At 42.3% G+C, this 25319-nt stretch overlaps 1 protein-coding gene across 2 annotated transcripts; it reads left to right on the top strand.

Moving 5' to 3' along the window:
• The first annotated feature begins 3671 nt into the window (after window positions 1-3671).
• Window positions 3672-24928, top strand: LOC110523142 (long-chain fatty acid transport protein 6). 2 transcript variants are annotated; one of them, XM_021601558.3, is made up of 10 exons: window positions 3672-3784; window positions 5709-5912; window positions 8055-8213; window positions 10500-10624; window positions 11057-11251; window positions 12975-13065; window positions 13342-13540; window positions 20529-20626; window positions 23063-23193; window positions 23599-24928. In XM_021601558.3, the coding sequence occupies exons 1-10, from the start codon at window positions 3781-3783 to the stop codon at window positions 23773-23775; spliced, it is 1383 nt and encodes a 460-aa protein (XP_021457233.2). In that variant the 5' UTR covers window positions 3672-3780; the 3' UTR covers window positions 23776-24928. The 2 variants fall into 2 exon arrangements, with proteins under 2 accessions (XP_021457233.2, XP_021457232.2); XM_021601557.3 differs by having other exon boundaries at window positions 3672-4259.
• Window positions 24929-25319: the final 391 nt, after the last annotated feature.

The raw sequence follows: 25319 nt of genomic DNA, 5'->3' as shown, positions 1-25319 counted from the left end.
TTACGGTACAGAGTCAATGTGGAGGCTATATACAGGGTGTTACGGTACAGAGTCAGTGTGGAGGGTATATACAGGGTGTTACGGTACAGAGTCAATGTGGAGGCTATATACAGTGCCTTGCGAAAGTATTCGGCCCCTTTGAACTTTGCGACCTTTTGCCAAATTTCAGGCTTCAAACATAAAGATAAACTGTTTTTTTTGTGAAGAATCAACAACAAGTGGGACACAATCATGAAGTGGAACGACATTTATTGGATATTTCAAACTTTTTTAACAAATCAAAAACTGAAAAATTGTGCGTGCAAAATTATTCAGCCCCTTTACTTTCAGTGCAGCAAACTCTCTCCAGAAGTTCAGTGAGGATCTCTGAATGATCCAATGTTGACCTAAATGACTAATGATGATAAATACAATCCACCTGTGTGTAATGAAGTCTCTGTATAAATGCACCTGCACTGTGATAGTCTCAGAGGTCCGTTAAAAGCGCAGAGAGCATCATGAAGAACAAGGAACACACCAGGCAGGTCCGAGATACTGTTGTGAAGAAGTTTAAAGCTGGATTTGGATACAAACAGATTTCCCAAGCTTTAAACATCCCAAGGAGCACTGTGCAAGCGATAATATTGAAATGGAAGGAGAATCAGACCACTGCAAATCTACCAAGGCCTGGCCGTCCCTCTAAACTTTCAGCTCATACAAGGAGAAGACTGATCAGAGATGCAGCCAAGAGGCCCATGATCACTCTGGATGAACTGCAGAGATCTACAGCTGAGGTGGGAGACTCTGTCCATAGGACAACAATCAGTCGTATATTGCACAAATCTGGCCTTTATGGAAGAGTGGCAAGAAGAAAGCCATTTCTTAAAGATATCCATAAAAAGTGTTGTTTAAAGTTTGCCACAAGCCACCTGGGAGACACACCAAACATGTGGAAGAAGGTGCTCTGGTCAGATGAAACCAAAATGGAACTTTTTGGCAACAATGCAAAACGTTATGTTTGGCGTAAAAGCAACACAGCTCATCACAATGAACACACCATCCCCACTGTCAAACATGGTGGTGGCAGCATCATGGTTTGGGCCTGCTTTTCTTCAGCAGGGACAGGGAAGATGGTTAAAATTGATGGGAAGATGGATGGAGCCAAATACAGGACCATTCTGGAAGAGAACCTGATGGAGTCTGCAAAAGACCTGAGACTGGGACGGAGATTTGTCTTCCAACAAGACAATGATCCAAAACGTAAAGTACAATCTACAATGGAATGGTTCAAAAATAAACATATCCAGGTGTTAGAATGGCCAAGTCAAAGTCCAGACCTGAATCCAATCGAGAATCTGTGGAAAGAACTGAAAATTGCTGTTCACAAATGCTCTCCATCCAACCTCACTGAGCTTGAGCTGTTTTGCAAGGAGGAATGGGAAAAAATGTCAGTCTCTCGATGTGCAAAACTGATAGAGACATACCCCAAGCGACTTACAGCTGTAATCGCAGCAAAAGGTGGTGCTACAAAGTATTAACTTAAGGGGGCTGAATAATTTTGCAGGCCCAATTTTTCAGTTTTTGATTTGTTAAAAAAGTTTGAAATATCCAATAAATGTCGTTCCACTTCATGATTGTGTCCCACTTGTTGTTGATTCTTCACAAAAAAAAAATACAGTTTTATATCTTTATGTTTGAAGCCTGAAATGTGGCAAAAGGTCGCAAAGTTCAAGGGGGCCGAATACTTTCGCAAGGCACTGTACAGGGGGTACCGGTACAGAGTCAATGTGGAGGCTATATACAGGGTGTTACGGTACAGAGTCAGTGTGGAGGGTATATACAGGGTGTTACGGTACAGAGTCAATGTGGAGGCTATATACAGGGTGTTACGGTACAGAGTCTATGTGGAGGCTATATACAGGGTGTTACGGTACAGAGTCAATGTGGAGGCTATATACAGGGGGTACCGGTACAGAGTCAATGTGGAGACTATATACAGGGGGTACCGGTACAGAGTCAATGTGGAGGCTATATACAGGGTGTTACGGTACAGAGTCAATGTGGAGGGTATATACAGGGTGTTACGGTACAGAGTCAGTGTGGAGGCTATATACAGGGTGTTACGGTACTGAGTCAGTGAGGAGGCTATATACAGGAGGCACCGGTACCGAGTCAGTGTGGAGACTATATACAGGGGGCACCGGTACCGAGTCAGTGTGGAGGCTATATACAGGTGGCACCGGTACCGAGTCAGTGTGGAGACTATAAACAGGGGGCACCGGTACAGAGTCAATGTGGAGACTATATACAGGGGGCACCGGTACAGAGTCAGTGTGGAGGCTATATACAGGGGGCACCGGTACCATGTCAGTGTGGAGGCTATATACAGGGGGCACCGGTACAGAGTCAGTGTGGAGGCTATATACAGGGGGCACCGGTACCATGTCAGTGTAGAGGCTATATACAGGGGGCACCGGTACCAAGTCAATGTGCTAGTCAATGTCAACAGGCTAGTTGAGGTAATCTGTACATGTAGGTTGGGGCGAAATGTCAATGTAAATTGTCCGGTGGAGATTTTTTATGAATTGTTCAGCAGTCTAACGGCTTAAGGGTAGAAGCTGTTCAGGAGCCTTTTGGTCCTAGACTTGGTGCTCGGGTACCACTTGCCGTTCGGTAGCAGAGAAAACAGTGTACGATACGACGCAAATGAAAGATTTGTATTTCACAGTGAAAAGGATCACGATACTTGGGGGTCGGTGTGCCGAATGGCATCATGTCGTGGATGCTACAGTGTACGGCATAGCTATATTAGTAGCTGTAGTGCCCGTTTAATGTATGGCACGAGTATAGTCTTGACATGGACGACCTAATATGACTACAAGCAGTAATGTGTTCATGTGCATAGTATATACATGTTCTGAAGCCCTTACACATTGTTGACATTGCAGTCATTCAAGCTGATTGCATACGGAGAGTCCACACCTTACCATGTTTTGTTTTATCCAGAATGGTATCAGTCTCTGCTGTGTACATTATCACTAAGTTTAGTGCATTTTTTAAAGAGGAAGTAGGAGAAAGGGACAAACATATTAAATGTTGCGTAATTACATGCATTGATGGGGATGGACATTGATTCCATGTTAAAACACACTACATTAATGTCCAACAACTCAATGCTGTCAACCTGATCTCTGACACAGGAACCTGCAAAGCATAGTGTAGGTAACATTGTGCATTGATTTTGTGTTATCAAATCTTTTATGATGTGGGAATGTATAAATAGACTTCCTTGTCTTTCACAGCACAGATTGAGAAAGCAGTTGTTGTTGTTGGGGGTTAACTGCCTTGCTGAAGAGCACATTTTTTCCCGCCTTGCCGGCTTGGGGATTTGAACCAGCAACCTTTCGGTTACTGGCCCAACACTCTTAAGCACTAGGGCCAACTGACTTAGACCTATAGGTCCTGAATTAACTGTTCTTATCTACAATTAGAATATCTACAATTAGCCTGTTTCCCTGACATATGGTCAATGACTTGTATTATACGTATAAGAGCTATAACACATACAATGTGTATATCCTAAACCTAAACCATAACAAATTAGGAAAACCAAAACGTGCACCCCGGGGGCCAGGACCGAGTTTGGGAAACTCTGTTGTAGGCTACATGTTTTGCGCAATGGGGAAAGTGATGTCCTTGGGCATGCGCGGTAGCATGTGCATACTAGAGGCATTTAAATCCTATGGTAAACATCTCCGAACGTTTACAAGCTGACATTCTTTGGAGAGTAAAGATGATGATATGGGTAACATGGATGTTTACTACATTTGCCGCAGGATTTTTTGCAATTCTGGTATTCCAAAGGATGAATTACCCATTGTTTTGGGTGGATTTGATTTATTACCTAAACCTTCGGAAGGTTGGAAAGGCGTTGAAGTCTCGTATGCAGAGAGGAGTCACCACTTACCTCGATAGCTTTCTTTACCAGGCAAAGAAGATACCTGACAAGGCTTTCATAGTGTTTGAGGGTCAAACGCTCACTTACCAGGACGTTGATAAAAGAAGCAACCAATTTGCTAAAGTTTTCAGAACCGAAGGTGGCTTGAAGAAGGGTGATATTGTCGCTCTTCTGATGAGCAATGAGCCTGATTTTATTTGTGTGTGGTTCGGACTCAGTAAACTGGGCTGCGAGGTCGCTTTCCTCAATTTCAATATCAAATCCAAATCGCTCCAATTTTGCATTGAAAGTTGCGGAGCGAAATCGCTCGTCGTAGGCGCAGGTAATTATTATGGCTGCCAATCAAGATAGTGTCAAAAAGTGTTACGTATTTGACACATGTCTACCTGCATTTTCAGAATATTTAACAAGCTCAAACATATGCACGACGTCTTGCACGATTTGGGCATGTTGAAGCACGTTCACATTTGAATGCCATACCTTCATATTAGGAGAGGAAACATTGCATAATTACTCCAGTGTTTTTGAATGTAGTGAAGCTGCATGGTTTGATGTAACGTGCTGTTCGCCACTGCGTGGCGTATCAATGTGCACTGGTGGTTGTATATATATATATATATATCTTTTATAATAATGAGGGTGATACTGTAATCTGATGGTCAATGTAGGCTGTTGTATTCAAACACCTGTGGACACATAGGGATACCGTTAGTATACATACATACATACATACATACATACATACATACATACATACATACATACATACATACATACATACATACATCTCCTGAATGTGAAACGGATCTTCATAGCATTTCATGGACAATGATTTATATTGAATATAACCTTTATTCCCAGGTGAGCACATAGTCATATAAAATATTGTTATTTTACAGATTTACAGTTAGTTCATTGCGAGAGGCCGAAGTTCTTCCGAGCATTGCAAAGGATAACTAGATTAAGTTAGTATGCATAGAAGAGGCTTGTGTTTCTATTCACAGTACCAAAACACTTACAAGTAAGTGTACACTGCAACAACAAAAAAAATCGCCACCAAAGCATGCCGTCATGCACGTTATTGCTCAAATAAGAGATTGAACGGCATTGAGCAATTTATCCATACTCTCCCAGTTTTTCTTAAATGTACTATATTAAACAATAGTCTAGTCTTCTTATTCAATAGAGGCTTTTCACATCATGCTCGTGACATTGTAGAGGTCAATCTCTTATGTACTATAATCTCAGGGCAGGAATGAAATATTTAAGGTGCATGCACAACTAAGGCCCTTACTCAATTCAACTGGCTTTCAGTTTGGTTTGAATAATGTCTTATGTGAACAAGGGTGGGTATTTTGTTTGAGTTATAATGCCTTATGTGAATGAGGGTAGGTATTTTTTGTATCTTACTTTTGATGTCTCATATATATATATATATATATATATAAAAAAAGGTTGCTCGTTCAGATCCCTGAGCCGGAAGGTGTTAGAAATCTGTTGATCTGCCCTTTAGCTTGTAGCAACAGGGAATGTACCTTTTATATTTCCAAATAGAGCCTTTACAAGTAATCCCTAGGGTTAAAACATTTTGGTAATGTTCCCAGGTTCTCCAGAAATCCTGGTTGGAGGTTCTGGATTTCCTGTTTATTTCCTCCTGGTTCCTGGAATCTTCTGACCAGGATTTCTGAAAAGATGAGAATTTTGGTAAAAGTTACTGGAATTTTGCTACCCTACCCCCAACATTCACTTTTAGTTTTTTTCTCTCATACAGATTTGGTGAGTTCACTGGGCGAGGTGTTACCCTCTCTAAAGGAGAATGCCATTGAGGTGTGGGTCACGGACATTGGCTGCCCCCATGAAGGGGTCAACACGTTACTGGACAAGGTGGAGCAGGCCTCAGACATGGCCTTACCTGACTGTCCTAGAGCTGACCTCATGTCCAACTTCCTGTTCATCTTCACATCAGGAACAACCGGTAGTACACTAATCCTTACAAAAAATAAATCTTTTTTTTTTTTAAGGTATTTGTTTATCTTCTTTTTTTTTTAACAGATAGAGGGTTATAGAGAGAGCTTGTGTCAAAGAGCAGTAGGCTGGATTCGAACCTCTGCTGAAACTATAGACGCATTACCACAAGACCAACCAGGCCACAGTAGTACGTTATTCCGATACGGTCAACTTCCTATCAGGAAGAACGGGTGCAGTCGACTCCAAAAGATGCTGTGAATGCTTACACTAAACTATAGCACTGGCCGCTTAAAAAAAATGATTTAGAGAATGTATTTCATTTATATGGCTTGGAGTTGGCATCCTCCAGAGGTGACACTAACCATAAATACAATTAAAATAATTAAAAACTTGAATCTGAAAATTCTATTTGCAATTGCATTGTAAATGTTTTATTTATTTTGATGTCGACTTGACTTGAATATACATGCGGGGCCATTACTCCACATCTTAAACATTGTTCTCAAGGCAAAAGGTGAATGGATGGGAATTTGCATAGATACGGAAACATAGTATCTGAAATAAAATAATTTGCCTGGATATCACTGCAAACGTTTGCATGAAGTCCGGAAACTAGCCTACAGCTATTATCAGAGAACACAAGGGAAGATAACCTAAATGTCTGTCTGCCAATACCCTGCGATAGAGGCCCGAGAAGGGGAAATAGCTATGGGTACTCTATTGCACTAGGTTGAAAGCAGTTCTTCCACGCCGAAAGGCACAAGTCAGCAGCACGTCTATTAAGCCGGACAGATTTCGGTCATTTATTCCAAGCTGGCACCACACGCTCACTTTTAACAGCTCTGTTCAACACCAATATAAGGAGGGGTTTTCCCAGCCAACCCGGGTTCCCAAGGAGAGTTGTAATTCACAGTGTCTGAAACAACTTCATTTTACTGAGAAGGAAATGTGCTTCAAATTGATATCAAGCTAACTTTTTCTTCAGCGTCTAGTACTGGTGAATTTGTGCTAAATGTGTATAAATGGTTGCCAATGCCCCTTCATTACCAGGGGTTTCCCATGGCTTTGCCGGGAGAGGGCATTACTAGGGCTCTGTGCAGTAGTAAAACAAGACCCACACCCTGTTAAAAGAGACGGGCCACTTCCAAGAATGTTGCTGAACCTTGACCTTTACTGTAGACTTCATAAAAGAGACATCCGAGGCCTTAAGGTCAATTGTATTTTGGTGTGGACCTAGAAGTCAGAGAGGGACTACTTGGACTTGTCCAATAAGAAACGGTCATTTTAGTTTTCCGTTGCAAAATGTAAAAAAAAAAAAATGTTTTTGCAGTTTGCTGCTTTGCCACATTGGATGAAGCCAATCTCTTCTGATGAAACATTGTTCATGTCCAAATTGTTATCATTTCATTGTGCTATAACTGGTTGAGCGAGGGTGGCAGCTAGCCGACAGGGTGATAGCTAGCCCGGCCGGGCGGCAGCGGGGGATGGAGGTCCGCTAGCCCGACCGGGCAGGGCGGAGGACGGAGGTCGGCTAGCCCGGCCAGGCAGGGCGGGGGACGGAGGTCGGCTAGCCCACAGGGCAACGGCGGCGGCGGCAAGCCTAATGGTTAGAGAGTTGGGCCCATAATCGAAAGGTTGCTCGTTCAGATCCCTGAGCCGGAAGGTGTTAGAAATCTGTTGATCTGCCCTTATTGCTCCACAAGGTTACTGTCAGGAATGGCTGATCCCTGGCTGTGACCCCACTCTCTCAGGAGGAGTTGGGATATGCAGTGAAACAGGACAGATATAACCTCCTGTTTGACCGTTGTCCAACCAATGCTCCAATCTATTCTCATACTTTCAGTCTAGTTTTGTTCATTCAGATACAATAAACATAACTGTTGGTGTTTGAGGGAAAAGCTTTTAAACTCTTCAGTAGAAATCAATGATGTCATAATATGAGAATGTTTAATGTCACGTGGCCATTATGAGTGGTGTAGTTTTTCATCCGCTCTGTGGTGTTTTCCCATTGGTACAGATCTATGATCAACTTCCCCTCCCTCAATCCTATCCTTAACCATTTAGTGGGGAGAATGCAAAACTGACCCAAGATCAGCATCTCTAGAGGCATTTTCACTGTACACTCTTTTTTTTTGTTGTTGTCTTTCAGGACTTCCTAAGGCAGCCCGGGTGGGACATCTCAAAGCAGTCATGTGCATGGCCTTCCTTCGTCTGTGCGGGGCCCGTTCTGATGACAACATTTACATCACTCTGCCCTTATACCACATGACCGCCTCTCTTCTGGGTATTGGTGGATGTATACAGCTCGGTGAGTAACACTTTTCAATACGTTCTTCCTCCTGATACGTTGAGGAATATTTTTCAATACGTTCTTCCTCCTGATACGTTGACGCCACAGCTTGTCATCAGAAGTCGCACTAAAAACAGGACAATTTTTTTGATTGAATTGAGCCTGGTAAACTGTATTGCACTTTAAATTAGAGTTCCCTCAGCAGCCGTGACTGTACTCGTAGCAGAGGCTGTGTCACTAATTCAGTGGACTACAGTGCATACGCAGAATAACAAACTGCACCTATTCTAGGTTCCATGACACACACATGGGTTCAGATAATGAGATGGTACAACTGTTTTCCTTTGCCTGCCTGAATTGCCAGGTGGGAGGGGTTTGCACTTTTGAGACTTTCCTATTGGTTTCATTGCAGTCGGCAAGTTCAATCAAGCACGTATACAGTGTTTTCTCTCTCTCTCTCTCTCTCTCTCTCTCTCTATGTGTGTGTGTGTGTGTGTGTGTGTGTGTGTGTATGTGTGTATATATATATATATCTATCAGTATTTTAACCCAGGTTGGCTCCCACTATTTGTTGCCACATATACATTAGCGTACAGACCAGTGGTTCCCAAATGACAGGCCTCTTCCTGCTGTTCCTTCTTCCTGCTGTTGGATTGGGTTGCCTGCCAGCTCCTCCCAGGTCATGACTTCAAAACAAGGTTTTCTGTTTTGTCTGAATGGTCACGAGCGCAGTCCCCCAAAAAAAGTTCTGAGTTCTAGAACCAAAGGAAGTCCAGAACTACCCCGGTCAAGGTTCCTATTTTCTCAATGGGGACCGTTTGACTGGTTCCCAGCTAGCTAACTAGATTTCCCACAGTGTAATTTTAGCATGGAGGGAGAAGATGTGGCAGTAGGGGAAATCTGACAAAAGTCGCACAATTCCTGGAAGTGCAACCATACATACCCGTGTGTTGTAGATTCCGGGGTTAGGATGTGGTAGCAGAAAACCAAAAGTATCATGGGTGTCTATATTGTCATAGGGTTAGGCACTTCAACATGATGTCATAGTCTCATTTCAACGATCGTAAATACAGTTCAGGGCTCCTAAATGTGCCGTCCAGCTGCCCACCCGAAACAAAGGTCCTGTCAAAGGTAAAGAGATGAGGAATATGTTAAAACACATGTTAAAACACATGTTAAAACACATGACGAATATAAAAACGCGTGACGAATATGTTAAAACGCATAACGAATATGTTAAAACACATGTTAAAACACATGACGAATATAAAAACGCGTGAGGAATATGTTAAAACGCGTGAGGAATATGTTAAAACGCATGTTAAAACACGTGAGGAATATGTTAAAACGCATGTTAAAACGCGTGAGGAATATGTTAAAACGCATGTTAAAACGCGTGAGGAATATGTTAAAATGCATGTTAAAACGCGTGAGGAATATGTTAAAATGCATGTTAAAACGCGTGAGGAATATGTTAAAACGCATGTTAAAACGCGTGAGGAATATGTTAAAATACATGTTAAAACGCGTGAGGAATATGTTAAAACGCATGTTAAAACGCGTGAGGAATATGTTAAAACGCATGTTAAAACGCGTGAGGAATATGTTAAAACGCGTGAGGAATATGTTAAAACGCATGTTAAAACGCGTGAGGAATATGTTAAGCGTGAGGAATATGTTAAAACGCATGTTAAAACGCGTGAGGAATATGTTAAAACGCATGTTAAAACGCGTGAGGAATATGTTAAAAAGCGTGAGGAATATGTTAAAACGCATGTTAAAACGCGTGAGGAATATGTTAAAACGCATGTTAAAACGCGTGAGGAATATGTTAAAACGCATGTTAAAACGCGTGAGGAATATGTTAAAACGCATGTTAAAACGCGTGAGGAATATGTTAAAACGCATGTTAAAACGCGTGAGGAATATGTTAAAACGCATGTTAAAACGCGTGAGGAATATGTTAAAACGCATGTTAAAACGCGTGAGGAATATGTTAAAACGCATGTTAAAACGCGTGAGGAATATGTTAAAACGCATGTTAAAACGCGTGAGGAATATGTTAAAACGCATGTTAAAACGCGTGAGGAATATGTTAAAACGCATGTTAAAACGCGTGAGGAATATGTTAAAACGCATGTTAAAACGCGTGAGGAATATGTTAAAACGCATGATCACTGTTGGTGGGGGAGGATTATCTGATTTTACAAATTTTAAAGTGAAATAAATCAAGTTTTATCTGTGTTGTTATGGTGACTAATGTAACGTGACTCTTACATGTCTTTTCTGTTATTGGGTTTCCAGGGGCAACGTGCATATTGAAAAATAAGTTTTCTGCCAGTCAATTCTGGAAAGACTGTGTGAAACATAATGTGACCGTGTTCCAATATGTCGGAGAACTCTGTCGCTACCTGGTCAACCAACCTGTGGTAAGACCTTTATATTCATCACTCTGGTTCGTCTGGGGTTTTTCCCACTCACTTTTCACACGTTTATTTAGTTAAATTAGTCTCTTGAGTAGGCCGAGTGAGAAGATTTGGAATTGACTCTGGACATGAACATGTGCTAGTCCAGTGCTCTTCAAGCCTGGTCATGGAGACGCCGCTGAGTTTGTGCTGGGCTAGGACAAAAGCCTGCCACACCCTGTGGGTCTCCAGGACAAAGATTAAAGAGATTACTTCTATAATATCACAGTACACTACTAGTATATTGTAGGTCCTACAGGGTAAAACCTCAAGTTGCCTTTACAATTAAGTAACTACACAGTAATAGCCAGTGTAACAACGTAGTAGTTACATCACTGCTCTGTAATTACTCAGTAATAGATTCTGAGTGTTTTTTGTGTTATCTGTTTTCTGTAGGTCCCTGAGGAGAGTGCCCACAAAGTGCGTGTTGCAGCAGGGAGTGGTCTGAGGGCAGATGTCTGGAGGGAGTTTGCCAGACGCTTTGGGAAGATCAATGTCCGGGAAGCCTACGGTTTAACTGAGGCCAGCATTGGCTTTGTCAACTACACCAATGAAATAGGACCCATCGGAAGGGCGGGCTACTTCAACAAGGTCAGGCATGGAGCACTTTGCTTTGTAGTTAACTGGGATTGGTTTAGATCACTTAGTTACCCAAACGATAAAACTCGCAGGCCTGCTACGCTGGACGAAGAACTTTTGCAGCGAGTGAGACTCTCCTCTTCATGTAACTCTTTCCTGTGGTCAACGACCAAAAGCGCCCTCTTTAGCCTCATGGGTGGAATTGTATTAATATATTTCATTATAAACAAATATTATTATTATTATTATTATTATTTTTAAAGACAATCAAAATCTGGTGTTTCTATGTCATACAGTTTTTTGTTTTAGTTCAGTCTTCTGTGATGTATATAAAGTGTAATATTGGGATTCAAATTCAAAATGGAATACATTTAAACTCTATATTCTGACATGGTACAGGTGTCTTTGTTTTATCAGCCCATAACCATGTGTTTGAGGTGTATACTTTGGATTCAAAGTAGATTTGTTTAAGACTACCGAGGATCACTCTGTGTGACCCTGATTTAGCCCACTCGGTAAAAGGTTAAATTAAATCTGGGTGTAAAACAGCGACTCCATGAGGTGCAGGCTACTCAGTGTAAATGACTCTGGTTCTAGTTTTTATTTTTATTGTCTTCGTGGCTTGCACTCTGCTCACGCCGGCGAAAAGCTCTGCGGACAGTTTTGCATTGTCTACCCGAGGGCCCGCACTGTCTACCCGAGGGCCCGCACTGTCTACCCGAGGGCCTTACACAGACCTTTTGGGGAGCAGGTCCACAAACTCATTCAGCATTTATGATTTAGATCATTTAATTACAAAAAAAGCAATGGATGTGATTAAATAACCTGTATTACAGTGGGTTCAGAACAACAACAGAAACTGTATACTTTAGCGAATGGAAAGGCAAAGGGGCATGTGCTCTGCCTGGTTTTCCAGACAGCCCAGTGTAGCTCCCCTATCATTCTGTTTGAAAGGTCGTATCTGACCACATGTGCTCTGCCTGGTTTTCCAGACAGCCCAGTGTAGCTCCCCTATCATTCTGTTTGAAAGGTCGTATCTGACCACATGTGTCTGTGTGTTTCCATAAAAGGCAGGGCCAGAGTATTGTAAAGTAGAGTAATCCAGAATGTCTTGTTGGTTTTTAGTTGTAGAGATTTAACTGTTGCTAAATGGAACAGAAGCATGGCGCACACAGAGGTTGATGCACACAGAGGTTGATGCACACAGAGGTTGATGCACACAGAGGTTGATGCACACAGAGGTTGATGCACACAGAGGTTGATGCACACAGAGGTTGATGCACACAGAGGTTGATGCACACAGAGGTTGATGCACACAGAGGTCGATGCGTTGTTGATTAATGTCCTCTCTTCATGTTTCTCCAACTAAAAACCAACAACATAATCTGTATTATCGACAGTGTCGGCCTCTCTGTGCGCGTCGGCCTCTCTGTGCGCGTCGGCCTCTCTGTGCGCGTCGGCCTCTCTGTGCGCGTCGGCCTCTCTGTGCGCGTCGGCCTCTCTGTGCGCGTCGGCCTCTCTGTGCGCGCCGGCCTCTCTGTGCGCGCCGGCCTCTCTGTGCGCGCCGGCCTCTCTGTGCGCGCCGGCCTCTCTGTGCGCGTCGGCCTCTCTGTGCGCGTCGGCCTCTCTGTGCGCGTCGGCCTCTCTGTGCGCGTCGGCCTCTCTGTGTATCTTGTATCTAATACTGACTATTTCTAGCCACATCTTTGACACTTTCTGTTTCGTTGTCATGCAGCTTAATATGCCCTTTGAGTTCTTGAGCTGTGATCCCCAAACATATGAGCCGATACGGACCGACTCAGGACGATGTGTCAAAGCAAATAAAGGTAAGCAAAGGTTTATAAAATAGGATCATTTCTGATGATGGCTCTTATGCACTATTTGATGTACAGCTTCATAGAATTGCATTGATATTTGTGCGTGTGTGCGTGTGTGTGTGTGTGTGTGTGTGTGTGTGTGCGTGCGCATAAATACATGTCTGATTGACTTGGTTTGAACCAAGATCCCATGTATGTGAAATACCCTCAAATAAAAGGTGACATGCTGTACTGTTGCCTCCACATATTATAAATAAATAAAAACCTGCCTGTTTGTGTCCGCAGGAGAGACGGGCCTCCTGGTGGCCCCGGTGTCGGTCATGAATCCTTTCCTGGGGTATGCTGGGAACACGCTCCAGTCGGAGAAGAAGCTCCTCAGGGACGTGTTCAAAGAGGGAGACGTGTACTTCAACACTGGAGATCTCATGCTTCAGGACCACAGAGACTTTGTCTACTTCCGTGACCGTATCGGAGATACCTTCAGGTAAAAGTGGATGAGGCCTATGCAGTGTTTCTCAACCGATTCTTCAAAGGATAGTGCAGTGCTTATCAGACGTGTGTTCAGAGTACTTGTTTTCTTTCAAATTTGTTGAATGTTGGGTTGACCTAGGTCGGTGGGATTTGTATTATTTGTATTGCTTTTAATCTTTTTAAATGACTGATCTTATTAACACTTTGTTCTAGCTAGCTATTTGTGTAGGTAGCTATCAAGTAAACCCAATGAGGGTTGTCTTTTGGTGATATTAGAATGACGTATTCCATTCATTCCATTGGCTCAGTATTTGAAAGAAAACAAACACTGTTTGATTGCAGGTGCTTTTACAGTCCTCTCGTGTATTCATTTGGATTGTGGAGCTAAAACTTTTAATTTTCGAATGAAAGATTGAATGAAAGATTTGAGGGTATTTTCACACGTGTTTTTACCGATTAGAAATTAATGCACTTTATATATCTCGTCCCCCATTTTGAAGGTGTCATAAGTATTTGGACAAATTCACATACTTATAGTGTATTAAAAGTAGTGAAAAGTTTAGTATTCGGTTCCATATTCCTAGTACGTGATGACAACATCAAGCTTGTGAATTGCATTCGCAGTTTGTTTTGGTTGTGTTTCAGTATATTTAGTGCCCAATAGAAATGAATGGTAAATAATGTCATGTGTAACTTTCTCACAATCATTATTCAGGATTCATTCGTGATGATCCGTAATCATGGTAGCATCCATCCATTAATGTAGATTTTTATTTACAATAAAAGTGACTCCAAAATAACACAACATTAATTACCATTTCATTTCTGTTGGGCACAATATAATCTGAAACACAAACAATAAGTGCATCTAACAAATTTGGACTAGATACATTCATTTCTAAACGGTGAAACAGATATATGAAAATACCCTCAAATTAAAGGTGACATTCTGTACTGTCTCCTCCTCATATTAAACATTTGATCTCAAATCCAAAATGCCAGAGTATAGAGCCAAATTCAAAAGTTGTAGCTTCACTGTCCAAATAAATACGTAGAGGACTACATATATCTTCTCAATACATTTTGGGGTCGAAGTGTAAACAGTGCATCTCTGCAACCAATGGTGTGGGATGTGGACATATCTCCAACATAAGATCATCTACGAATTTCCCCCCAAACATTACTTTAAACATTTTGTTTGTAAATAATTGACTGAACTCTGTCTACCAGTAGTCACACAATGTACCTGTTGATTTTATACAGTATTGCTTAGTAGGACCCCTTTGCATTAGGAACACAGAAGTTCTAATCAACTTTTATTTGTGACATAGACATGGTTAGCAGATGTTTATGCCAGTGTAGAGAAATGCTTGTAGTGTAGCAAAATGCTTGTACGAAGTCGTTGCAGATTACCAGACGTTTTTATGAGTAGTTAGGATATTTGATTGATGAAGGAATCTAGCCTGGGTACCAGACTGTTCACCAAGGCTACATTGTTGCTATGGCAAGACATTGACTTGTTCGCTAAAGCAGAATCAGATTAGTAACCAGGTAACCAAGTCAACAAGGGGGCCTCCCGAGTGGCGCAGCGGTCTAAGGCATCACTACAGACCCGGGTTCGATCCCAGGCTGTGTCGCAGCCGGCCGTGACCGGGAGACCCATGAGGCAGCGCACAGTTGGCTCAGCGTCGTCCAGGTTAGGGGAGGGTTTGGCTGGCCGGGATGTCTAGTCCCATCATGCACTATTTTTATGTATTTTTATTTAACCTTTTATTTAACCAGGTAGGCCAGTTGAGAACAAATTCTCATTTACAACTGCGACCTGGCCAAGATAAAGCAAAGCAGTGTGACACAAACCACAACACAGAGTTACACATGGAATAAACAAACAGTACATTGACGTACAGTCAATAACACAATAGAAAAAGTCTTTATAAAGGGTGTGCAAATGAGGTAAGATTAGCGACTCCTTGTGATGGGCCGGGTACGTTGACTTCAGTCGGCAGTTGTATGGTGTTTCCTCCGACACATTGGTGCGGCCGGGTTAAGCGAGTAGTGTGTCGAGAAGCAGTGGGGCTTGTTTCGGAGGACGCACGGCTCTCTACCTTCGACTTCTCCAGAGCCCGTACAGGAGTTGCGGCGATGGGACAAGACTGTTACTACCAATTGGGCAGAAAAAGGGGTAAAAGTAACCAAGCTTAAAAGAGTCTGAATATTACAGCGTATCTGTCATTTATGTATCTGTCATATGTGGCATCACCATCACCATTCCTCATTTTGTCTTCGTCCACTGAGCTTCATTTTCCAATGCGATCAGCACGGGTCGTTCCCCTCTGTTGTTTCTCTCCATTCAAGCGTTCAATTGCTCAGGCATTCATCACGATGGCAGCCTTGCACATCATCCCCTGTTGTCCTTTAGTAGCTTCCCCTCTAGTCATGCAAATGAGCTCCTGAACCCGAGGGACACCCCACAGAGAATCAGGCACCGTTTGTCCCCCCCCCCCCCTTACTCTCCAGACAGGGTTCAAATACTATTTGAAATCATTTAAAATATGATATCCAGGCTTAATTGAGCTTGCCTGACCCAATGGAACCAGTAGACTAACCGCAAAGTGCACTTCGATCATCTGGCTCGCAAGGCAAGCAAAGGCAAACGCTTCAAAGTATTTGAAAGATTCCTAATAGTGTTTGAACCCAGGTCTGTTCTTCTTCTCCTTCCCTTTAACTCTTTGGCATTTTGGTGGAAGCGCTGGCTTGAGCCTAATCCAAGATGGCAAAACAGTGACCAAGGGAAAGGCCTTTTTTCCCCTCTCTTCACCTCTGCCATTCCACGGTCCATTCACAAAATCCAGCAGAGTGACGCAAGGCCCTCCTCCAAGAGTGGACGAGGGGGAATGCCTTTCAACCAGACCTGGGCTCAAACACTATTTGAAATCTTTCAAACACTTTTGAGTGTTTGCTTTAGCCTTCCTGAGGGGGGACCAGGTGGGGGGGGGGTTTGCAGTTTTGGGACTTTGCTTATTGATTCCATTGCAGTTGGCTAGCTCAATCAAACACAACAAGCCTTTCATCCCTCTAATCATGGTAACCACTTCCCATGAAGACTTTGGGTCGGACCCCCTCCGGGAACTGTGGCATCGGGAATGGAGGAGGTGGGGGGGGGGTCTTGATTTTACGTGGATGTAGCACTCTGAACTTAACATCAGACCGGGGTTCAAATACTATGTATCTATCTCATATATATATATATATATATATATAGTAATATATAGTAAATAATAGTAAATAATAGTATTTGAACCCCGGTCTGATGTTAAGTTCAGAATGCTACATCCACGTAAAATCAAGACCCTCCCCCATTCCCGATGCCACAGTTCCCGGAGGGGATCCGACCCAAAGTCTTCATGGGAAGTGGTTACCATGATTAGAGGGATGAAAGGCTTGTTAGGGGGTCAAAAGCTTCTGTCGTTTGAGCGTCCCCATGTCACAATGCCATCGCTTGTCTCCCTCTGCGCTTTGGCAATGTTTGGTGTATTGCCCAAGTACCCAAGTGTGACGCAGGACTGGGCAATGACCCACACAACTGCTTTGTTGCTACCTTGAAGACGGCAAGTCTTTTGGGATTGTGGTGTGTGTACGTTTGTGCCGTGCTGTCTGTCTCCCCCCAAACAATTTAAAAGTATTTGTCTGGCAAAATAATGCAGAGAATCTTTTAAGTTTCTTAACCTGTAAAATAGTCTGATGTAAATTAGTATTTTAAAGTGAATGGCGTGGTAATATCAATGTCTGGAATCTCTAAATGTATTTTTAGAAGGCATACAGTATTACGGACTTTACTCAGTTAAGTTGTATTAAAGGGATAGTCCACCTAAATACTTTTATTATATGTTTCCGTACCTTGAAAGTAATCCTTTAATTTAGTGCCAATATTTCCAATTGATTTGAGATTGAGGCCAGATTGATGTCATGGAATATGGACTTAATGCCACTTGATGAAGGTTTGAGGTACTTTATGTTTATTTATTATCATTTTTCTTCCCCAATTGGTAGTTTACAGTCTTGTCCAATTGCTGCAACTCCCGTACGGACTCGGGAGAGGCGAAAGTCGAGAGCCATGCATCCTCCGAAACACGACCCGGCCAAGCCGCACAGCTTCTTGAGAACACTGCTCGCTTAAAATAAGAATTTGTTCTTAACTGACTTGCCTAGTTAAATAAAGGTGAAATAAAATAACCCGGAAGCCGGCCGCACCAATGTGTCGGAGGATACACTGTACACCTGGCGACTGAAGTCAGCGTACATGCGCCCGGCCCGCCGCAAGGAGCCGCTAGAGCGTGATGGGACAATGACATCCCGGCCCGGCCCGCTACAGGAGTTGCTTGAGCTCAATGGGACAATGACGTCCCGGCCCGGCCCGCTACAGGAGTTGCTTGAGCTCAATGGGACAATGACGTCCCGGCCCGGCCCGCTACAGGAGTTGCTTGAGCTCAATTGGACAATGACATCCCGGCCCGGCCCGCTACAGGAGTTGCTTGAGCTCAATGGGACAATGACGTCCCGGCCCGGCCCGCTACAGGAGTTGCTTGAGCTCAATGGGACAATGACGTCCCGGCCCGGCCCGCTACAGGAGTTGCTTGAGCTCAAATGGACAATGACATCCCGGCCCGGCCCGCTACAGGAGTTGCTTGAGCTCAATGGGACAATGACGTCCCGGCCCGGCCCGCTACAGGAGTTGCTTGAGCTCAATGGGACAATGACGTCCCGGCCCGGCCCGCTACAGGAGTTGCTTGAGCTCAATGGGACAATGACGTCCCGGCCCGGCCCGCTACAGGAGTTGCTTGAGCTCAATGGGACAATGACGTCCCGGCCCGGCCCGCTACAGGAGTTGCTTGAGCTCAATTGGACAATGACATCCCGGCCCGGCCCGCTACAGGAGTTGCTTGAGCTCAATGGGACAATGACGTCCCGGCCCGGCCCGCTACAGGAGTTGCTTGAGCTCAATGGGACAATGACGTCCCGGCCCGGCCCGCTACAGGAGTTGCTTGAGCTCAAATGGACAATGACATCCCGGCCCGGCCCGCTACAGGAGTTGCTTGAGCTCAATGGGACAATGACGTCCCGGCCCGGCCCGCTACAGGAGTTGCTTGAGCTCAATGGGACAATGACGTCCCGGCCCGGCCCGCTACAGGAGTTGCTTGAGCTCAATGGGACAATGACGTCCCGGCCCGGCCCGCTACAGGAGTTGCTTGAGCTCAATGGGACAATGACGTCCCGGCCCGGCCCGCTACAGGAGTTGCTTGAGCTCAATGGGACAATGACGTCCCGGCCCGGCCCGCTACAGGAGTTGCTTGAGCTCAAATGGACAATGACATCCCGGCCCGGCCCGCTACAGGAGTTGCTTGAGCTCAATGGGACAATGACGTCCCGGCCCGGCCCGCTACAGGAGTTGCTTGAGCTCAATGGGACAATGACGTCCCGGCCCGGCCCGCTACAGGAGTTGCTTGAGCTCAATGGGACAATGACGTCCCGGCCCGGCCCGCTACAGGAGTTGCTTGAGCTCAATGGGACAATGACGTCCCGGCCCGGCCCGCTACAGGAGTTGCTTGAGCTCAATGGGACAATGACATCCCGGCCCGGCCCGCTTACAGGAGTTGCTTGAGCTCAATGGGACAATGACATCCCGGCCCGGCCCGCTACAGGAGTTGCTTGAGCTCAATGGGACAATGATATCCCGGCCCGGCTCGCTACAGGAGTTGCTTGAGCTCAATGGGACAATGACATCCCGGCCCGGCCTGCTACAGAGGTTGCTTGAGCTCAATGGGACAATGACATCCCGGCCCGGCCCGCTACAGGAGTTGCTTGAGCTCAATGGGACAATGACATCCCGGCCTGGCCGGCCAAACCCCTAACCCGGATGACGCTGGGCCATTTGTGCGCTGCCTCATGTCTCCCAATTGCAGCCGGCTGCGATACAGCCCGGGAACGAACCCAGATCTGTAGTAACTCCTCAAGCACTGCCTTCGATGCAGTGCCTTGGACCGCTGCGCCACTTGGGAGGCCATTTTTAATTATTCTAAAATCAGGTGAATTCTCTGTTAGTTCACCATAACTGGAGATCTGCGTTTTTAAATGTACAGGATGTACAGCTCGCCCTGTGGAAGATCATGCTTTGGCATACAGAATGTATGGAAGGTGAATTATGGGTAACACCTTTGAGTCACCTTTTTTTTATAACACATTATGAATGCACTTTTTATAAAACCCTATAGTGCATCGTAAGACCTTGCAATAAACATTCATAACAACACACAGCTCATTTTGGCAGCCTTTTATAAATATCAACGCTTATTGCATTAAACACAGGTGGTGATATGAGTAAAACATGCTATAAGCATTCATTATAGCTCATGGTTCTTTAGAAGAGATGCATACATTCCTGTTATGTATTTATAATGCATGGCGAAAATGTGGCCCTAAAGAACATGTTACTGAATTATTTTGATATTTACAGTAGGATTGACAATGCAAAATCTGCATGGTTGTCCGATGGTCTTACTCTTAGCTAGCTGAAATCACTTTCAGGGTGAGGTTTGCGCTCACCTCAACGCCTGTCTCTGACTCCGCCCTCCTGTCTCTGACTCCGCCCTCCTGTCATTTCTTTCAGTTGAGGCTGCTTGCAGTTGCACTTATCTGTTGCTGCCATCTAGTGTTTAACATAGATAGGCAGGCTGAAAAGTCTTTGACTTGTAAATATGTTATTTGATTAAATGTATTGTTGCACAAATCTAGGTAAATAATTAAATATATGCGGTAGATGAATATATTAAATGTCATTTATTGTTGCATCCCTGAAAAAAAGTTAGATGAATAAATATCTAAAAAATAATTATGCCAGCATTCTCACTCACTCATACCCCTCGTGCTGGCTGTCAAGACACCTACAAAAATGTGCTGAATATTTCTGCATATTGTGAATTAAATAACTGATTTCTTCCTCCTAGGTGGAAAGGAGAGAATGTGGCCACCACAGAAGTTTCAGAGATTCTCGGAAGTTTGGAGTTCCTGCAGGAAGTGAACGTCTATGGTGTTACTGTGCCAGGTCAACGTCCTTTCTGACATCATTAATACGTCTATGATGTTACTTGGCCAAATCACAGTTCTCGCTGACATCATAAGTACAAAAAAAAAAAGATTATTATATATATATATTTTTTATGATGGTGCAGAGCAATATTGGACCTAGTTGAAAACGTTTGCCTAATATAACTTCAGTTTAGTATAATCATTATTATAGAACCATTTTAGCATATTTTCTTGGCAAATGAATGTGTAGGCTAAAATGTCTCACTACAAAGCATTATAGGGCAGCAGCTAGCCTAGCGGTTAAGAGCATTGCGCCAATAACCCGAAAAGTTGCTAGTTCGAATCCCCCAGCCGACCTAGATTTTTTCAAAATCTGTAAACGTGCCCTTGAGCAAAGCACTTAACCCTGGTTCCTCTTGTAAGATGCTCTAGATAAGTGTCTGCTAAATTATATAAATGTTTATCTGATTCATACATGCTTAGTACCCCCATCTTACAATGATATGCATATAATGTTACCTAATTAGTTTTGTAAAATTGCATCGGCCCACATTGTCAACTGTACTGATTGGTGAAGATAGGATCACATGACATTTTGGTGAAAAACATTAAACAACATGTATGTAACATTTAGAAGTAGCCTTGACGGCCTCATAGGAGCAGGATGTACAAGTACACCCCCAGGAAACAATCACAAGGCCTTAGGTGACGGGTAGCCTAGTGGTTAGAGCATTGGACTAGTGACCGAATGGTCGGAAGATCAAATCCCTGAGCTGACAAGGTAAAAATCTGTTCTTCCCCTGAACAAGGCAGTTTAACCCACTGTTCTTAGGCTGGCATTGAAAATAAGAATTTGTTCTTAAAACTTCTTATGGCTTATCGGTATGACAACAGCCAGTGAAAGTGCAGGGCGCCAAATTTAAAACAACAGAAATCTCATAATTATAGAAGTAGAAGTATTTTACACATTTTTTTAAATATAAAATTGTTGTTAATCCCACCACAGTGTCTGATTACAAAAAGGCTTTACAGCGAAAGCACACCAAACGATTATGTTAGGTCTGCACCTAGTGACAGAAAAACACAGCCATTTTTCCAGCCAAAGAGAGGAGTCACAAAAAGCAGAAATGCAGATAATTTAATCACTAACCTTTTGATGATCTTCATCAGATGACACTCATAGGACTTTATGTTACACAATACATGTATGTTTTGTTCGATAAAGTTCATATTTATATCCAAAAATCTCAGTTTATGTTGGCGGGTTACGTTCAGTAATGTTTTGCTTCCAAAACATCCGGTGATTTTGCAGAGAGCCACATTAATTTACAGAAACACTCATAATAAACAGTGATAAAAGATACAAGTGTTATGCACGGAACATTAGATAAACTTCTCCATAATGCAACCGCTGTGTCAGATTTCAAAAAAGCTTTACCGAAAAAGCACACCATGCAATAATCTGAGTACGGCTCTCAGACACAAAAATGAGCCATACAGATATCCGCCATGTTGTGGAGTCAGCAAAGTCAGAAGTAGCATTATAAATATTCACTTACCTTTGACGTTCTTTATCAGAATGCACTCCCATGAATCCCAGCTCCACGATAAATGTTTGATTTGTTCGATAAAGTCCATCATTTATGTCCAAATACCTCCTTTTTGTTCGCGCGTTTAGCCCAGGAAACCAAATTCATGAGGCGCGAGCAGGCAAAGTCCAAAAGTTCAGTTACAGTCTGTAGAAACATGTCAAACGATGTATAGAATCAATCTTTAGGATGTTTTTTTATCATAAATCTTCAACAATGTTCCAACCGGAGAATTCCTTTGTCTTCAGAAATGCAATGGAACTCAAGCTAACTGTCACATGAACGCGCGTGGTCAGCTCATGCCTCTCTGACAGACCTCTGACTCATTCAGCTCCCATTCCCCCCATCCTTCACAGTAGAAGCATCAAACAAGATTCTAAAGACTGTTGACATCTAATGGAAGCCTTGGGAAGTGCAATATGACCCCATAGACACTGTATATTCAATAGGCAATGAGTTTAAAAACTACAAACAACCTGTTTGCCTGCCATATGAGTTCTGTTATACTCACAGACATCATTCAAACAGTTTTAGAAACTTCAGAGTGTTTTCTATTCAAATCCACTAATAATATGCATACATTAGCAACTGGGCCTGAGTAGCAGGGCACCTTATTCATCCAAGCTACTCAATACTGCCCCCAGCCATAAGAAGTTAACTGACTTGACTAGTTTAATTTTTTAATTTTTAAAAATCTCCTTAATGCTGAGTGCCAAGCAGAGACACATTGTGTCCCATTTGTACGGTCTTTGGTATGACTCGGTCAGTGCTCAAACTCCCAACCTATTCAATCTCACGACAGACACCCTAACCACAAGGCCACTGAGTAGGTGTGTAACATTATCCTCATTCTTTATGTACAGGTTATGAAGGCAGAGCAGGTATGGCAGCCGTCGTCCTAAAGATGGACCAAAAGCTGGATGGTAAGAAACTCTACAACCATTTGGTCCAAAGTCTCCCCGCTTACTCGTGGCCCTGGTTTCTACGGATCCAGGTAAGACAATCCTGAAACCACATATATCCATTCAGGGAAAAATTATCCCCACACAAAACTGAAACTTGTTTTTTGAAACGTAATGAGTGACTACTTATTAATGAACTGTGTGTGATTTTATACATAACGTTAATATACGGGTTGGTACTGGAGTGTACCACCGTAATATGGATAAATCAATTAAATAGCTTGTTCTTGGTCTTTTCAGAAACCGTATTGAAACCATGCTATAAATACATACATTCAATACAATAACCTTAAATGGATAATTTAAAAAAAAAAAGCACAATAAAAAGAACGACCCCTTCAACTCTAACCAAGAAATTGTTATATCACATAAGCTCATTTAGAATTTAAACCCCCATGACCCTCTTCAACATAAACTCTGTCCTTTGTCTTCCATAGACATCCATAGATGTGACCGAGACCTTCAAGCAGCAGAAGAGGAAGTTGGTGCAGGAGGGCTTCAGTCCTGAGGCCGTCCAGGAGTCCCTGTATTTCTTGGACCTATCCCAGAGAGACTACGTCCCGCTCACTCTGTCTCTGTATGATGACCTTGTCTCTGGAAAGATACGGCTCTAGGCTGTCAGGTCAGCAGGACTAAACAGAAAGGTGTATTTCTGATTTTATAACGGGTTTATATACAGTACTGTTTAAAGGTGTTATTTACCCAGGAAGCCTCACTGACTGACTGTGTACTGTGCATCTAATCTTCAGCCATGTTTTTTTTTTTTTTTTTCGTTAAGGGATTATATAATATGGTAATTTTTATCAGATGCTTTTATCCAAAGCACCTGTATACAGTAAGACTGAGCCATCCGAGCCAGCAAAACCACATAGTTTACCCAAAAGTTAATACCTCAAAAGTGGTCCAAAAAGAGTCCATATTTTTGCACCGTCCATTGTGTACTATGTACTGCTAGATGGTACACAACGGACGGTGCGAATTCTCCTAATGTACTATGTACTGCTAGATGGTACATTAGGAGAATTCGCAGGCCTCAATCCAACATGAAATAGAAAGGTTGACAAACATCAAATTCTATCTAATTGAATTTAAAATGTAATTTAATTTTATGTCCTATGTGGCATCACATGCTGATCCGCATACCAGGTTTCAGTCGGCACGCGTTACAGCAGGTTAACCCCTAAAGCTTGACTCATTTATGACCTACAATGGTCCTCTCTTGTCCACACCTCTGGGCCTTAATTATATCCCCAAATTTAAGACTGAGTTTTTCCTGGTCAAGTCACATGGTCATGGAACAACTTCCAGCCATAAGTATGATTTACAAAGCTATTAAATTATGGTAATGAATGAATGATTTTAAGACTTGCAACTGGTTTTTATCAAGTGTGACCACCGTTATTTAGTTCTTATCAATGGCAAATGTAATTTAACCTTTTACTTAACCCGGAAAAGACCCTTGAGGTTAGAAACCACTTTTTGCGAGTTTTACCTGAGTGGGAAATGTTAAAACTAACCCAGATAATCCCACCATTTTAATCCATAGACCTTTCAGAAAAACTATATCTTGTTTTCTATACATTTAGACCTTTCAGGAACTCGCTGCTTTTGCGTTACTACTATGTGGCGTTTTGAATAATGACCGTGCATATTGTATGTATGTCCTGGATAACGTGGTTTATTTTTGTGTTTATGATTAGGTATTAGATTATTGCATAGATTTTATGTGAAAATATTTTTTGTGTGTTTTTATATATATATATATATATATATATATATATATATATATATACATTTTTTTTTGTGTGTTTTTATATATATATATATATATATATATATATATATATATATATATATATATATATATATATATATATTTAACACACAATTGTATTTTCTTATATATTTATATATATATATTTTATATATATTTTATATATATTTATATTTTATATATATGTATATTTTATATATATTTATATTTTATATATATTTTATATATATTTATATTTTATATATATGTATATTTTATATATATTTATATTTTATATATATTTTATATATATTTATATTTTATATATATGTATATTTTATATATATTTATATTTTATATATATTTTATATATATTTATATTTTATATATATGTATATTTTATAT

The sequence above is a fragment of the Oncorhynchus mykiss genome, chromosome 5 (genome assembly GCF_057628025.1).
Source record: "Oncorhynchus mykiss isolate SJ-2025 chromosome 5, ASM5762802v1, whole genome shotgun sequence".
In the NCBI taxonomy this organism is placed as follows: Eukaryota; Metazoa; Chordata; class Actinopteri; order Salmoniformes; family Salmonidae; genus Oncorhynchus; species Oncorhynchus mykiss.
This window is presented reverse-complemented; position numbering and strand designations above follow the sequence as displayed.